Genomic DNA, 17,353 nt, shown 5'->3' with positions numbered 1-17,353 from the left:
CTTTTTAGTAATAGTAGTAATAAATAACTAAAATGTATATAGAGCTTTTAAGGTTTGCAAGTGCTTTATATACATTATCTCATTTGATCCTCACAATGCAGTGAGATAGGTGCTACTATTATATTCATTCTACAAGTGGGGAAATTAAGTCTCTGAAGGTCAAATGACTTGTCCAGAGTCGCACAGCTAGTGTTTGAGGTAGGATCTGAACACATGTAGTTTCATTGGTGTAAGGAATTGATGCATGTCAGTTACTGCTCTACAGTTTATAATCATATAGAGTTGCCTGGGTCACTGAGAGGTTAAATGATTTGCCTGGGTCACACAGCCAGTCAAATTAGCTAACCTCTCAGAGACAGAACTTGAACCCAGGTCTTGCTGTTCTCTGTCCACTGCACCACATGGTTACTATCCAATTTTGTTGTTGTTCGGCTGTTTCAGTGATGTCTGACTTTTTGTGACCTGATTTGGGGTTTTCTTGGCAGAGATACTAGAGTAGTTTGTCATTTTCTTCTCCAGTTCATTTTACAGATGAGGAAACTGAGGCAAAGAGCATTAACTTGCTCAGTCACAAAGATAATAAGCGTCTGAGGCCAGATTTGAACTCAGGAAGATGAGTCTTCCTGACCTCAGGCCCCACATCTTATCCACTGGACCACCTAGCTGCCCAATTTAATGTGTTTATTAAGCAAATGCTTAATAATATAGTTAATATAATAATATACTGCCATATACTGGCCATTGCCCTAAATGTTGGAGATATAAAGGCCAAAGATGAAATAGACCTTGCCCTCAAGGAACTTATAGTCCAATGAGGAGTAGAGGTGGGTCCCCCAACCAAATTCCAGTCAAATTACCTCAATTTGTATTGTATTCCAATCCAATACAAAAAATAACTATGACATAAGTTATTAGGAGAGAGTATGATGAGTGCAAAGGAGAAATCTAAGCTATGTGCTGTGATTTGAGAAAGAAGAGATGGCTTTCAGCTGGGGGAGTTAGGGAAGGAGTCAAAGAAGATTTTATGTTGGAACTAAGTAGGGCTTTGCCAGATGAGGAATTGTGCTTCAGAAAGTAGAAAATGGAATTGAGAGGAGTTCATTCCAGGCCTGAGGAGACAGCATAAGCAAAGGTGCAAAGGTAAATGAGAAAAGAACAGAGGGTGAAGCAGTTTGGTTGGGAAAAAAAAGATCATAGTCTTAGGGCCAGAAGGGACCTTAGCGCTCATTAAGTCCAACCTCCTGGTTTCAAAGATGAGGAAACTGAGGCCAGAGAGGTAACTGACGTGCTAGCAAATATCTGAGGCAGGGTCTAGCCTTCTCTTTTAACTAATAAAGGAAATGACTCTCAGAGAGGTTATGTGACTTCCCCAAAGTCACAAAGACAGCATGTGGCAGAGTTGGGGTTTATATCCAGAGCCTCAAATGCCAAATCCAATTCTCTTTCCACTGAGCTACATTGCCTCTGTGAAGGGAAGGAGTATGAGTTAAGGCTGGATCAGTAGATTGGATCTGGACTCTCTCTCTCTCTCTCTCTCTCTCTCACTCTCTGTCTCTCTCTCATTCTCTCTTGCTTTCTCTCTCTGTCTTTCTCTCCCCCTCTTTTTCTCCATCTGTCTCTTCTGCCCTCCTTCTCCTCCTTCTCCTCCTCTCTTTCTTACTCTCTGTCTTTGTCTCTCTCTCTCTCCCAAGCCATATTTCCTTCTCTCCCTCCCTCCCTCCCTCCCTCTCTCCCTCCCTCTCTCCCTCCCTCTCTCTCTCTCTCTCTCTTCTCTCTCTCTCTCTCTCTCCCTCTCCCCTTTCCCTCTCCCTCCCTCTCTCTCTCTCTCCTCTCTCTCTCTCTCTCTCTCTCCCTCTCTCTCCCTCCCTCTCTGTCTGTCTGTCTGTCTGTCTGTCTGTCTGTCTCTGTCTTCAGTGTCCACACCAGACAGCATCTATTAAAGATCCAGAACTAAACCTTAGACTGTTTAATGATATTATCACTCTCTTGGCTATTTGGCTTCGAATGTCAGAATGATAATGAATTTATTCTTTATTCAGTAGGCAGTGAAGAATTATGGAAAATTTTTGAGTCAGAGAGTAATGTGTTAGGAAAGTTATTCAGGAGGCAGTGTAAAGGATGGATTGGAGAGATGGGGGCAGGAAGACAGTAATTAAAGGAAGAGGAGATGAGGGCCTGCACTGTGGGAGAGTTCAATGGGAGAAATATTTTCAGGTTGATTTGATAGGACTCGGCAACTGTTTGCATGTGTGGAGTGAAGAAGAAAGATGCCAGGATGATTCTGAGGGTTTATGACTGGGAAGATCAACAGAAACAGAAAAGTTCAAAAAAAATGCATTTTTTAGTAGGACAGATGAGTTCAGTTTTACAGAGTGAGTTTGGGCTTCCAGAAGGACATTCAGATGCAGATATTCCGCAGACAGTTGGAAACAGGGAGCTGAAGTTCTCAGAAGTCAAAGCTGGAAATAAAGATTTAAGAGGCATCTGCATAGAGGTGATAATTAAAGCCGAGGGAATGGACACTGACGTTTAAGGGCGGGCGCTGTGGGGATGGTAGGAGAGAAAGAAAAGGAACCAGCAAGGAAGGAAGGGTCAGAGAAATAGAGGAAGAAATGACAGAGTGCAGTGTCTTGGAAGCCAGTGAAGGGTGAAGATATCAAGAATGAGGGGCTGGTCAGAAGTGCTGGCTGCTGTAGAGAGGTCAAGTAGGAGGAGGCCAGGACAAGGGCTGTTGGATTAATAATAAAGAGGTCACTGGTAACCTTGGAGAGAGCTGTCGCAATAGGCTCTCAGAGATGCAAGCTGTATTCAAAGAGGTTGATGACTGACTAGTTATCCCTTCCACATCATGATTTTCCCCATCACAGTTTAAATATATCTCAGGTCGGCATAAGAAATTAAATGGGAATTTTTGGAGATTTTTGCGGAAGCCGCAGATGACACATGAAGGCCAGCAAATGACATAGAAAAAGTTTAGAAACTCAGAAGAGCATAAAATATATATAGTATTATATAATATCAGCCCAAATTTTACAGTAAGGTACTGTAAATACCCCATAAAAGAAAAAAAATTCAGACTTATTCTCTGGTACAGAGAGGACCAAAAATTTTTACATGGATTTACCAGATTGCAGGGATTCTGTACCCCTAACCCCTACAGTGTAGAAGGGAGAACTGTACTCTTTCTAAAAATTTAGGAGTGAGAGTGAGGAAAGAAATGGAAGCATACTTTGAGGTTACAATGAGACCAAGGGAAGATGGGGGACCTGGGCATTTTGGGAGGCTGACTTGAAAAAACTAACAACTATGGAAAAATTGAAGATAAGATTATAAATTTAGAGCACCTCCCTCCTTTTACAGAGGAGGAACTGAGGCCCATGGAGTTTAAATGACTTCCCCAAAGGCATTCAGATAAATAAGCAGCAAAGCTGGTATTCAAACCCGGGTCCTCTATCTTCAAATCCAGCAGTTTTACACTATCCCTGGATGCCTCTCTTTTTATTCTTGATTTTGAATTTTGAGTGATGCTGGTGGTACCTTTCATCTGCTCTTATGTATTTTGTATATACCGATTTATGTTGTCTCCCATTAGCGTGTAAGTTCTTTTATTGCAAGAATGGGGAGGGGGAGGTTATTTTTTTGCTTTTCCTTTGCATCTCTAGCATTTAACACAGTTTCTGGCACATAGTAGGTGCTTAATAAACACCGATTGATATGGAAGTCCCATGAGGTGAAAAATCCAAGGAACTATGAGAATAGGGTGTTGGAAAGAGCAGCATAGATATGGAAGTCTCTAAGGATGATGCCAGAGGAAAGGGGTGGGAGGACACTGGAGCCAGGTGCCAAAGAGAAAGGTGGGAGAGTACCCAGGACAGTGCAGGACAACCATGAAGAATGGGGGAAGATGATAAAATTGGATGACATGAACTTCAGAGGAAAAGTGGAGCTGTCAACTGATGCTAACAGAGAAATGGGGTTATTTAAAATCATGACTGGGAGGAAGGCATAGATGGTATTGCTTATCAAATTTGCTGATGACACAAAGCTAGAAGGGTTAGCCAACCCACTGGATGACAGTCAGATTTCAAAGAGATCTTGACAGACTAGCACGGTGGGCTGCATCTAAAAAAGATGAAATGTAATTGAGATAAATGTAAAGTGCTACACTTGCATTAAAAAGTCAACTTCTCAAATATGTGATGGGGGAGTTGTGGCCGGACAACCTGTCTGTTTCTTTTACCTGTCTAGCCATTCTCTCTCGGTCTCCTTTGCTGGTTCCTCATCCGTTTCCAGACCCCTAAGTGCAGTTGTCCCCTTCTGAGCTCTCTCCTTTTCTTTCTCTACCCTCTGTCCCTTGAACATCTCATTAGCTCCTATGGATTCTAGTATTATGCCTTTGCAGATAACTCCTAAATCTATTTATCCTGCCTGACTCTCTTCTGAACTCCATCTTGCCTAAAGGTTGTCTCATCAGCATCAGTATGTCCAAAACAGAACTTGTCATCTTTCCCTTTCAACCCAGCCCTTCTTCAACCTCCCCTTACTTCTCTTTGGAGCACTTTAATTCTCACAGTAATCCAGCTTTGTAACCTTGGGTCAGCTCTGACTCCCCCTTCCCCCCACCTGCTTCATCTCCAATATTTAGTCAGTTTCCAAGTCTAATCAATTCTACTTTTATGATACCTCTCCCATCCTTCACTTTTTCTCTAGTCACGTATTGCAGAAAGGATTGCTTCTTAGCAGAGATTCTTTACCTTTCCTGTGTCATGAACCCCTTTGACAATCTGGGGGAGCCTCTGGACCCTTTCTCAGAATAATTTTTAAATGCATAAAATAAAATACATAAGATTACAAAGAAAACTGACTATAATGAAATACATATATGAAACACAAATATATGTATGCGTATATATTTAGAAGTATATACATATAAAATACATTGATAAAATATGATGCTATATTATATTATAATATACATATATAATATATTTTATGATATGGTATAATAAAATATATATTCAAGTTCATGGCTACCAGGTTAAGAACCCCTACTCTATAGATTGGGGTTGGACCAAGGTCTTTCCAGATTCTTAGATCCTCTGATTCTGAGGGACTTGGGGAAAGGAAAGTTGGGATGCATAAGGCTGAGAGAATGTTGTGAGAGGAGGCAGCATCAGGACAGGGCTTGTGTGTTAGGGCGGTAGGTCTGGATGGAAAGGATAGGAGAGTAGAAAGGTGGGAGGGAAGCTGGTGGGGTATGATAGCCACAAAGGAAAAGGAATATTGTGCTATTCAGTTCAACAAACACTTATTTAGACCCCACTGTGTAGGCACTGTGCTAGAGTAGGGGATACTAAGAACATGAAACTATCTCTGTCTCCCCAAGCAACTTATTTTCTCTTGGGGAAGATATCCCAAATACAGTAAATACAAGATCTAGGGACTGAACCTGTGATTTCGTTGGTATAGGGAACTCCTGGATGAGGACATTCCCTCTACTCATGCAGTTTTACCTTCTCAGGTCTTATGGGGTTACCTCGAATGCTTGCCCAGGGTCATACAGCCAGTATGTGTCAGAGGTGGGATTTCCTGTAGGCTCTGAAACCAGCCATCTATCTAGTATACCACATTGTCTTGCCAGTAAATACAAGCTATATACAAAGTGATTGACAACTTATGGAGTAGAGGAAAAGTGTTAACAAGTTAAGAGAGTGGAGGAGGTGGGGGTCAGGAAAGGCCTTGTGTAGGATCTGGGACCTAATCGTAGCTGTGAGCAGAGCTAAGGATTCTCAGAGCTGGACATAAGGAAGGAGAGCTTTCCAGGTGTGGTGGTCAAGCAAGTGAGGAGAAAGTGCTTTCTAGGCCTGAGCAGACCAAGGTGATTAATGGAGACACTTAGTTTTTGTAAGAGTGGAAGTGTGATGATGCTTCTACAGTCCAGTGTGGGCCCTTCCAGGGGTCCAGCTTGGGACCAGGTCAGGAGATAGGGGCAGACAGTTTGGGGAGAGCTTTACTTTAGTGGAAACTCAGAGGAAAGAGTCATGAGCGTGAGAGCCATAAAACAGGCTTCCAGGTCATCCATGCAACCCCACCTGTGACTCTGACAGTCACATAAACAATCCCAGGCGGGATGGGGGTGAGCTCTCTCAGCTGTACCCCAGATGCAACCTGGGGGCATTTCTATTCAGGGGCTGTGCCTTCTGAGACGGATTCTGGTTGGGTAGGGGCTTTGTCTTGTCCATTTAAATACTGTCTCCAACACCTAGGACAGAGCCTCTCACAGAGGTTCCCCAGCCCTGCCTAACATATTAGGTGCTCAGTAGGCCTTGGGTTCTAGTAAAGGCCCTTCTGGGTCAGTCACTTCCTTTCTCTGGGCCTCGTTTTCTACCACTGTAAAACAAGGGGGTTAGACTAGATGACCCTTAAGGTCTCTCCCTGTTCTGACAAGGGATGGTTTCTGAATCGATTGTGGGTACCTCAGGTGTGACATGTATTGAGGCAATTATGCTGGATTGGGCTTTTTAAAAAGATGGAGGTTCAGATGTTATGGGAGTGGGGGAGCTGTTGATTCAAGTAGAATTTGGCAGACACTTAAAGGAAGCTATTGTGCTCTGTTTGGGAGGGAGCATCAGCGAGTGGGAAATTGGGGAGGGTGAGTATTAAAGAGAAGTCTAGTGGCTTGTTCTGCTGGGGTTTCGAAGGCAGAACTAGGAGCAAGGGGTGCAAGTTGCCAGGAAATCAATGCAGGTATCGTGTAAGGAAATGAAAACCATCCTTACAATTAGAACTGTCCAGAAGTGAAATGGGGGCAGCCAAGTGGCACCATAGTGCGCTGGACTTGGAGTCAGGAAGACCGAAGTTCAAATCTGGCCTCAAATATTTACTAGTTGTGTGACCCTGGGCAAGTCACTTAACCTTGTTTGCCTCAGTTTCCTCATTTGTAAAATGAGCTGGAGAAGGAAATGGCAAACCATTCCAGTATCTCTGCCAAGAAAACCCCAAATGGAGTCACAGAATGTTGAACATGACTGAAATGACCGAACAACAAAAAGAGTGAAATGGGCTGCCTCCTGCAAGAGGTCATGGGTGGGTTCCCCATCACTGGAAGTCTTCAAGCTTGGTTCTGTGCAAAGAGCAATGGATTTGGAATCAGAGGATCTGAGTTCAAATTCTGACTCTGCCACTTCCTAAGTTTGTAGTCTTGGACAAGTTAATTAACACCTGAGTTTCTTTCTTAGTCTGGAGAGTGAAAGGGATTGGCCTAAAGGGCTTTTTAGGTCTCTGAATTTTAACGGGTGACCCTGTGATACTGCTGCCACTTGTCAGAGAAATGGAAGGGAGATTTCTGTTTAGGAATGGGCTCCACTAGATGACCTTGGGGGTTCCTTTTGAAGCTGGGATTCTTGCATTCTGCGAATGTCTCTTGAAGATAATGGTGGTGGTGATGGTGGGTGGTGTTCTCCATGTCCACTTTTGCTAGAGGAGATGTTGACCTAGGTCTCTTTTGTTATCTCCCCTTCCCCACCTCCCACCTCTCAGAATGCTGTCCGACACAACCTGAGCCTACACAAGTGCTTTGTACGAGTAGAGAACGTGAAGGGTGCCGTGTGGACGGTGGATGAGCACGAGTACCAAAAGCGGAGACCGCCAAAGATGACAGGGTATGTGTGCTCAGCCCTCTGGGTCGTATGGGCCTCAGCCACCTGGGCCAGCAAAAAGATCTGCTCAGTGCATGTGTTTATGTGACTAGGCTTGTACATACGTACTGTTGGCCACTTATCTCCCCCATACCCTCTGCCAGCACACACGACCATCACCACCACCGCAAGAACCAATACGTCACCCATCTATCCTAGCCTTGGCTGCATTTGAATCAAGTGTTGGAAATTTATGGATGGATGGACGGATGGATGGATGGATGGACAGATGGATGGATGGATGGATGGACGGATGGATGGATGGATGGACAGATGGATGGACGGATGGATGGATGGATGGATGAGTTGAAATTAGAAGGGAAGGACTGAGGAACGGTCTACATGGAGTCTGGAAGTAATGGAGGGACAGGGTAGATGAGGAGAATTTCCCTGGTCATGACATTCCTATTCCCCCAGCCAAGACAGAGAAATAAAGGAGGGAGGAGAGGACCATGAAGAGAAACACAGAGGTATAGAATGAGGGCTAAAGATGGTTGTGTACACACACACATACACACATATATGCATCCCATGTATAGCCTCTGTTCTGTATCTAAGTGTGTGTGTATATATATATATATGCCTTGTTAGACACCCATATGTACCACTGTGTATGTGTATGTGGCTGTGTAAATATAAATGTATACATATCTGTGTGCACGTATATATCGGGGAGGTGGGGAGATAGCGAGAGAGAACAAGAACAGTTTTCAAGGTGTGTGGAGGGGGTTGGGGAAGAGCCGTTTTATCCCAATTTCCCTCCTCTCCAGGTGTCTGGTCACCTGTCTCATGGGGACTGTCCAGTTTCCCAGGGCTGGGGCCAACGCCAGAGTCCCCTTTGGGTCAGAGGTATTTTGGGGAGAGAGCATGTGTTGGATGTGAGCAGGACAGCCAGTTGTCTCCACAGTCATGTTCTTCCACCTGAGTTTCCCTCCACTCATCCAGCCCCCCTCGTTTGTTCACTTATTCATTTGTTTGTTGTTTATCCTTCGTTCTCGAGGAGGGCCGTGGCATCAGGAAGGAGATATCATGACTTGCAAGTGAATTGGATTTAAGTGAGGCAGGGCTGTGCAAAGTCACCAGCCTCACTCTCTCCTCCTGAGCCATCTGGGTTCAATGGCAAGACATATACCAGGATGACTGGAGATAGTCCAGGATGCAGTGGGAGGCATTGGCCTTTTTAAGTTAAGGTCTTTCCTAGGTCTCAGTTTGACTGAGGCAACACCCATTAAGGCTAGGTAAGAAATGAGGCAAAGAATGATCTCTTTTACCTAGTCACCCTAGCTACTGAATGACGACTGTCCCACCAGGTCCAGGATCTGGGCTAGGAAGAGTTTCTCCCTCCTGGCTCACGATGCACACCCCAGGAAAGTGATAGTCTTTTAAATTTCTCCCTCCCTCTTCCCCCCAAGGAGTCCAACTCTGGTGAAGAACATGATCTCGGGCCTCAGTTATGGAGCACTTAATGCCAGCTATCAGGTGACTTATTGTTATCCCCCAGTGGGGTCCCATTCACCCTTCTTTCCCTTTCCCCTGCCTTGCTTCCTCAATACCAGTTCCTTCCAAAAGCCCTTGCTCACCCTTTGTCAAAGACCTGTCCTCTCCTATGCCAAAGAGCACCAGGGTAGCTGAGAGCCAAGAAAGACTTATTTCCTTTTTTGAGGGACCTCTCTCCATGTTGGCTGAGACCCCCCAACTCCCTTTCCCCCTCTATCTCCTCCTTCCCACACAGCCTCCAGTTCTTTCCAATTCTTGTGTATGGAGCTGGGGGAGGGGGACAGGAGGGAAGATTGGCCCTGATTGCCTCTCCCCTCCAGTACAGGTGAGACCCTCCTCCCTCATCTCCCTTCTCACTATCCCCAGTTCAGGAGAGGCCTTCTGTCTCCCGGGCATCTGGAGCCCCTTGCCCCACGGGCTCCCTTCTGTCCTGGATAGGATGTGAGCTGAACCTGGGAGGGTAGAAGGTGGGAGGCCAGGGCTCAAGTGGGATGGGGCCAAAGAGAACAGCAGGCCAAGGGACCTGGCATAACAGTCACTTTGTATGAGGGCTAGGAGGGTGAGAGGAGTTAATGGATAAACAAGTGAGCCCAGACGGACAGATAGGAGGTTCCCCAGCTGGTGTGATGGGGGAGGGTGAGAAGAATATCTGCCATGGCCTTCGTGTAAAGTATTCCTTTTGAAATATTTGCCCATCCCTCTTTTCTCTTGTTTCCCTCTCTAGGCTGCCCTTGCCGAGAGCAGCTTCCCCCTCCTCAACAGCCCAGGCATGCTGAACCCGGGCTCCACCAGCAGCCTCTTGCACCTCGGACATGAGGATGTGAGCAGTACTGTAGAGCCCCTCACCAGCAATGGCAGCATCAGTCCCCCACGCCTCTCCCCACCCCAATACAGGTGAGATCACCCTCTGCCCCCTCTGTCTAATGCCATAGCCCTCCCCCATTAGGAATAATAATAACAATAGCTTTGGTGCTTTAAGGTTTCCAGAGTGCCCAGAGTCATACAGCTAAGTAAATGTCTGAGCTAGAACTCATTTCTCAAGTCTGAGGCCAGTAGTCCATCCACTGTGCAACATGTCTGCCTCAGGCATTCCAGGGGAAACCACTTTCTGCTGCCATGTGACATGACATACCCACACCCCCGCTTCATCTAGAGCAAGTCAGAGCCTCCCTTCTCCCCACTTCCCTCCCTACCTCCGCCCAAGTACAAGGGAGATGTCCCCCTGGTGACCAGTTCAGGAAAGTCTGCCTTCCCTCTTCTCCCAGGCCAGGTGAAATTCTCCCTTTCTCATATGTTTCTTCAGTACAATTAAGACATTCCTATCCCTGTTCATCTTTCCTACCCTAGGACGGGGGCAGATGAAGAGAAGCATGCACACATACACATATCTACATATACAAGCTTAACAAACATACACAGACAGTACGTGTTTGCAAACATGCCCACATGTATCACACACACACACACACACACACACACACACACACACACTTTCTCGGGCAGCATAAAATTGTATCTCCACAGATCCTTTCTCTTGTGAGATAGGTGGGGTTCTGAGGGTCTGGGTATCCAGGGAGTGTAGGACACTGGGACCTGATGCCAGAGAGGTCAGAGGTCAGGTCCCAGCAAGGCAGGAGTGTTATGGTCTGTAGAGCCAGAGGTGAGGGACTGGCAAGTATTGGGGATGAGTGTAATGTGGGGAGTCGAGGGAAAAGGTCTTTCTTCCTGCCTGGGGTTTATATCCATCTACCCAACCATCCGTCCATCCCTTCTTCTCACTGCTGCAGTCACCAGGTGCAGGTGAAAGAAGAGCCAGCTGAAGCGGAGGAGGACAGTCGGCCTGGGCCCAACCTTGGCCCCACCAACCCCAGCACCGGGGCTCCCCCAGAAGACAGGGACCCTGAAGAGGATCTGCCTGGGGAGGAACTGTCGTAAGGGCCTCTGGGGGAGGGGCAGGAAGGGAAGGAAGGGGGTGAACACTCCCCCCTTCCCCTGCTCAGGAGACTCCTCCTCAGGCTCTCACCTTCCCCTCCACTCTGCACCCCCTTCTACCCCCACCTCAAGGCACTTCCAGAACAGCAGATTGGGGTGAGGGCTTCTATGCCATCCCACCTGTGACTGACAGACTTTCCCTGGCAGAGATGGCCCCCTTCCCCCTCCATTGATCTTTGCTTTTCACCCTAAGACCGGTGGTCTAGAACTGGTGGAAGAGCCAGGAGAGCATGGACCCCCAGTACCTGACTTCAGTCTGTGTCCAAGCACCTCCCTCTCTCTCCCCACCCCTTGACTTCTACCCTCCAGTCCATCCTCTCACCATGACCACCACCAGCAGGACTCTCCCCGCCACCTTTGCTTTCTGCCCCCTTCAACACTGAGACCCGCAGGCGGGGCTACAAACCCCCATTCCCATCAAGGAAGCATTTGTCCCCTCCTTCCCCCACCCCAACCTTGACCTTGCACCCTCTTCTCCAACAAGTCCAAGACAAGGCGACATTGTCAAAGGATTTAGAGCTGGAAGGGGCCAGAGAGATGATTTAGTTTCACCCCCTCATTTGGCAGATGAGGAAACTGAGGCCTAAGAAAAGGGAAGTGACTTGCTTAAAGCCACACAGTGAGCAGCAAAGTCAGGTCTTCTGATTCCAAGTCCGGTCCACTTTCTCCTCCCCGGTACTATACAAGGCATCCTTCTTCCATACTGTGAATGATCAACACCGGCACCAGCCTCATGGGGAAAGGGGAGCCTAGAGCATCTCAGACTCTAGCCCACCCCCCAAGACAAACCAGTTCTCCCTTCCCTGTGTATCCAGCAGCCTCGGGGCTGCACACGGGTGAGACCTGCTGGGGCTGTGGACCGAAAGCAGCTTCAAGAAGGGGACTGTTGATGGAAATCCCCCGCGTGAGGATCAGGCCTCCCCAAGGGAGGCGGGATGTCGCCTCGCTCACAGCTTCCCACGTCTTTGCTATAATTGTTGAGCTCTGACTCTTGCCATCTCAAGTCAAACAGGGGCCGAGGGCCCCATCTCCACTGCATCCCCCATGTACCCTGCCTTCTTATGAAGAGTGGGCAGTATCGAGGATCTAGAAGGAGAGATATGGGGACGAGGGGGGGGTTGGGAATAGGGAAGAGGGAAAATGTCCCTAAGACTTTGGTATTCACCCATGGACCTGAAGGTTGGTTCCACACTTGCGGAGGGGGAAAATCCTATGGCGTCCACCAGGTGTCCCCATGGAGCTCGCTGCTGCAGCTGGCTGCCTGGGGGAGGAAGTGTGCCCCTCAGCCTCCAGTGGTATTAGAAGAGGCTTGTGTATGTGGGGCGGGGTCTGGGGAGGGCGGGGGAGCAGGCCAGTTGCCAAGGCCAGAGGAATGGGTTACCTCTTCCAAAGCTCTCCCTCCTAATCCTTCCCCCACCCCCTGCCCCCCTCCATTTCACAGCCCCACTCAATTCCCTCTCCTCTTCTTTCCCCATTTAAACAGATGACCAAAGACCTTTCTTATGCCAGAAGCAGAAACCAAAACTTTTTGTTTGCTTTTTTTCCTTTGTCACCTCTTGCCCTCCATTCCTGATCTGACCTTCCACCTTCGCCCCCATGGCTCCCTCACCCCCCAACCTAGAAGCTGGAGGGAGGGGGGTCCCCTCCACTTAAGTTATTGTTTTAAACCAAAGTTGACAGTGTCTGTTGGTGGCCATGGCTTTCTTCCACACCCCGGTCTTCAGCTGCCCACAGAAGGGGCCTGGGGACAGGCTTCCCTGCATACCTCCCTTCTACTCTCGTTGCCTCCTCATCACTCTGTCCCTCGGCTGTCCTTCCCCTTCCTCTCTCAGTGGGTGCTTGGGATCTGAGGGGAAGGGAGAGCTCAAATGGGATGAGCTCCCTTCGGCCCCCTGGGGTAACAGTGGCTGTCTCCAAGGGCCTCTACAGGGAAGGGCCAGTTACAGGTTGCTGTTCCTGCTCCCCCTCCCCCCCAGTCCTCCTCTACCTCCAGTCAGTATTGTGTCCCAGTCATGGGCCATTCCTCTCGATCACCCTCCAGTGCCCACCCCAGGCTGGTCCCTGGTGTGCCCATCATCATACTTCTATCACTACTAGGGCTGGAGACACAAAGGTAGAGGACTGTATTCTGAGGGTTACTGGGGAGAGAGCTGAAGCAGGTAAAGGGGCAACCAGATGTCATTCCTTCCCCCTACTATGGGGGATTCCAACTTCAGGTGAAGGCAAGGCTGCTATGTCTGACACCCACCCTGCCCCTAGACTAGTCCCTCTGATAGGGACAGGACCAGGAAGGGGATGGAGGGGGACTTGATGGACTATTGCCTAGAAAAGATCCAGTTACCACACACAGACTGTGATCCTCACAAGTCCTCAGTAGGACTTGGGTGGCAAAAGATCCCTGGTGCCTGTTAGCCATGACCCTCATCCCAGTTTGTTCCTTGCCCTCTGACTTGTGCAGAAATATTAAATGCCCTCTGCTCTTAGGCCCTCAGTGTGTGTCACCTAGTGGGGGGAGGGGATGTATGATGGGGTTAAGTCAGAAGGACCTGAGCATGGAACACAAAGCATGGGAGTGGGCATTTTCATAGGAGTGGATGAGTATGTATGTATTTCTGTGTATGTATGTATGTGAGTCCATATGACCACACTCAGCCATGTATGAATGAGCAGGGATGTTGATGTGCACCCATGGGTTCCTAAAACCAATATATGTATGTCTGATTCAAAGCATCATTCACAAAGAAACAAAAGGACCTATTGGTTTGGGAAGGTAGGCTTCATTCATTGGACTGCCAATCTGGTTCCCCACTTTAGCTTCTTTTTCTTTTCCCTTCCTACCAAGCTAGGTCTGGGGACAGCTTCCCCATAAAGTGGCCTATTAAGTGGGAGAAGCTGGAGTGTTGTATAATAACAGTATTTCTAATAGCCTTAGGTTCTGCTCAGGCTACCATTCTCCTCTGCCAGCCCCAGCTCTCCCTCTCTGGATGTGGCCTAGCTCCTCACTGCCACTTCTATGTGCTGTTCTCTCAGCTTCTTACTACACTTCTGGGTCTTCCCTCACCCCCAAGAAGAGCTGAGGACACACACACACACACACACACACACACACACACACACACACACACACAGAGCACAGCCCTCATGCCCTACCTTCCCAGATAGATGAGGTACAGCCCCTTGCTGCCTTCCATCCCAGCTCCAGGTTCCTATTCCTTCCCCATATCTCTCCCTAAACCGTTCATTTTTTTTATATTTCAAAGTTTCTTTCCCAAAAGCTTTCTCTCTAACTCTTCCTCCTTCTCTTTCTTGTTTCTTTCCTAAGTCAAACCCTCCACCCCTATACCACACCACCCAATGTTTTTATGAAGGTTTGGAACCCAAGTTTTTTGTTGTTTTTCCCAGGCTGATGTGCCTGGGAGTGGGACAGGGAGGGGGAGGGTAAGCAATTTCCAGGATCTGTGTACTTCTTGGACTAGCCCTTACAGTCACCCTGACCATCAGATCAAAGATTCCTTCCTTCCTTCGTTGATGGAAACCAGATCTCTTACAAGGGAAAGTAATTCTGAAGACTTGAGTCTGAAACATTGGGCCAGCAAGCCCACATCCTTATGGTGGTGTATGTGTATGTGTGTGTGCATGCACAACGTGTTAATGTATGTATGTATATACGCCACTGTAAGGTTATGTATATGGGCACATGCTTACAGACTTGAATGTGTGTGTGAGTGTGATTGTGTGAGTTTGTCTCATGCAAAGCGACTATACTGGCTGGTCTAGCTGGTAGCCAGGATGGGATGTAGAGTCAATGGATGCCTAGGTGAGTGCTGCTGGCCTCCCAACAAAGAAGGGACAGGGGGACAGGAGGGACCCTAAACATGCTTAAACCAAAGTCCTTCCCTGACCAGTTTTGCACTCTCTCCAACTCTGACTTCCCAACTCCACCCATCCCTTACAAATCATGAGTTCTCTGCTTCTATTCCTCTCCCTACCATCACCTCCAAGATGGGGACCTGATAGATGGAAGGAAGCCTGCCTGTTTACTTCTCATACCATTTGTCCTCTATATACCTTCCTCTGAGATGTAATCACAGGACCCCAAGTCTCAACTTTCAAACTTCCTTTTCACCACCCACAACCACCATCAGAGTCTTCCAGATACCCCAACACTTTTGGGGCCAGGGAGCTCCTAGACCAGGGTCCTTCAGGCATAGGGCTGAGGGAGGATGGGCCTGAGAGGGAGGGTTGGCCTTCACTGGGGGGAAGTACAATACTGGGACCCAGCCCCCTTACCATAGCCAATCTCAAATGTTTAACACTACAGACTAAAGAAGAGTGGGGAAGAGGAGTGGGCCCTGAGGATTCCAACTCCTTAATGTGTCATCTCTCTTCTGTGGCCTCATTCCTTCTCTATTTCTGGCCTGATTTCTGTCTTGTCTCCTTCCTTGCCCCTCCCCCCACTCCCTTTTTCTCTGCCTTTCTCTGTCTCTATTATTTGTATGTCTACCATCCCCCCCTCCCCACCCCTTCTGTCTGCTTAGTGTGTGTGTATATGTATGTGTGTCTCACTTGATCTTTCTTAGCCCCTATATGTGTCGTTCTGTATCTCTCCCACTCTTTTCCTTCATCCTGCTGGACACATGCTCAGAGCTGGGGTCCCCCTCTCTTCCTCTCCTCTAGTGGGGGCTACAGAGTGAAAGGGGTCAGGTGGGACAGATAGGGGATTTCATGCTTTCCCCTTGGCCCAGGCCCAGTCCCATCCTGTGCTGTATAAAGGAATAGCATTGCTGTGTATTCGTACTCCGCCTACCCTCCCTCCGTTCTGTGGTGGCAGACAGGTGGACCCTGTACAGTAGAACTAGCTGCATGTAATCTGTATGGACAACAGCATTATATATAATGCAATAAAGTGAATTACCTACAATGATGCCCCTTCCCCCTTCTTTCCTCCCCACACCTCCAAAAAGCAACTGAGAATCCAGGATGCTTCTTTGGAGGCAAGTTGATCCCTCTCCCTGTTTCTGGTCCAGAACAGCCTTTGCTCCATCCCATAGGGGTCTGCTCTGTGCTAAAGAACTTCCCAAGGATGAGATTGCTGTGCTCTACTCACCACCCCCAACTGCTCCCATCCAACTTCACTCTCAGAAAGTCATCCCAATTGTCTAATCTCGTAAGGATTGTAGATCTATATAACAAGAAGAGATTTCAGAGACCACCTCGTCCAACCTCTTCATTTTACAGAAGATGAAAGAAATTCAAGGAAATTAAATGACTTGCCCATGGCCACCCAGATAGAGTCAGAGGCAAGATAAGAACCCAAATCCCCTAATTCCTGAGCCAGTATTCTTTCCATCATATCAAGGTGCCTCCACTCCAGACCTTCCAGGCAAAGTTTCAACCCTTACTTCGTTCTGTCCTGTGCTCCGAAAACAGAAGATAGCCCTTCAGGGATTTGGAAATCCAGTAGAGTTCATGCCCCTGGGATTGACTTAGGAATGGCAAGTAGAAGGCAGAGAGCCCAGAGAAAAGAAGGGAGTACATCTCTGAACCCCATGAAGTTTAGACTCCTAAATTTAATTCCCTCTTTCTGGATTGTCTCTCTCAAGTTCACTTCATCTATCCTTTCCTGCCTCAAAACAAGAAAGGCCATCTTCCAGCCAGGACCGATTGGGTTCATCCTGTGCCAGGAGATCCCAAGGAAAGGTGTTTTCAAAGTCTCCCACACTCACCCACTCCTAGGCCTCAAACAGCTCAGTTACTCATATTTGTTTAGTGCTGACTAGTTATAAAATACCTCTCATGCCTAACACCTTTGTATCTTCACAACTCTGTGCTGTTGTGGGACGGCAAGTATTATTAGCGTTACTATTATTTACACCAGATCTTTATTTAGTTGAAGGAAGTCCTAATGAGGAGACTCCTACCAGCCCAGACAGGCTTCTGTCTTTTGTTTTGCAAAATTTTTTTGCTTTTTTTTTTTTTTGTGAGGCAGTGAGGGTTAAGTGACACAGCTAGTACATGTTAAGTGTCTGAGGCTGTATTTGAACTCAGGTCCTGACTCCAAGGCCAGAGCTCTATTTGTTGCGCCACCTAGCTGCCCCCAAATTATAGTTTTTGCATGTTGTCTGGGACACCCATAGGTTTAAATTACTTGTCCAGGGTCACAAAAC

General features: G+C 47.6%; 1 protein-coding gene across 1 annotated transcript in view; it reads left to right on the top strand.

Moving 5' to 3' along the window:
• Positions 1 to 16,107, top strand: part of FOXP4 (forkhead box P4) — a 101,211-nt gene extending 85,104 nt beyond the window's left edge. Inside the window, 4 exon segments of the mRNA XM_020999518.2 lie at positions 7,540 to 7,661; positions 9,110 to 9,176; positions 9,919 to 10,088; positions 10,982 to 16,107. Of these exon segments, the coding sequence (XP_020855177.1) occupies positions 7,540 to 7,661; positions 9,110 to 9,176; positions 9,919 to 10,088; positions 10,982 to 11,129 (507 nt within the window). The 3' untranslated portion in view covers positions 11,130 to 16,107.
• Positions 16,108 to 17,353: the final 1,246 nt, after the last annotated feature.

The sequence above is a fragment of the Phascolarctos cinereus genome, unplaced genomic scaffold (assembly GCF_003287225.1).
Source record: "Phascolarctos cinereus isolate Bilbo 61053 unplaced genomic scaffold, phaCin_HiC Scaffold_5;HRSCAF=322, whole genome shotgun sequence".
NCBI classification, from domain to species: domain Eukaryota; kingdom Metazoa; phylum Chordata; class Mammalia; order Diprotodontia; family Phascolarctidae; genus Phascolarctos; species Phascolarctos cinereus.
The sequence above is the reverse complement of the archived record's forward strand: the minus strand, read 5'-3'. Positions and strand labels throughout refer to the sequence as shown.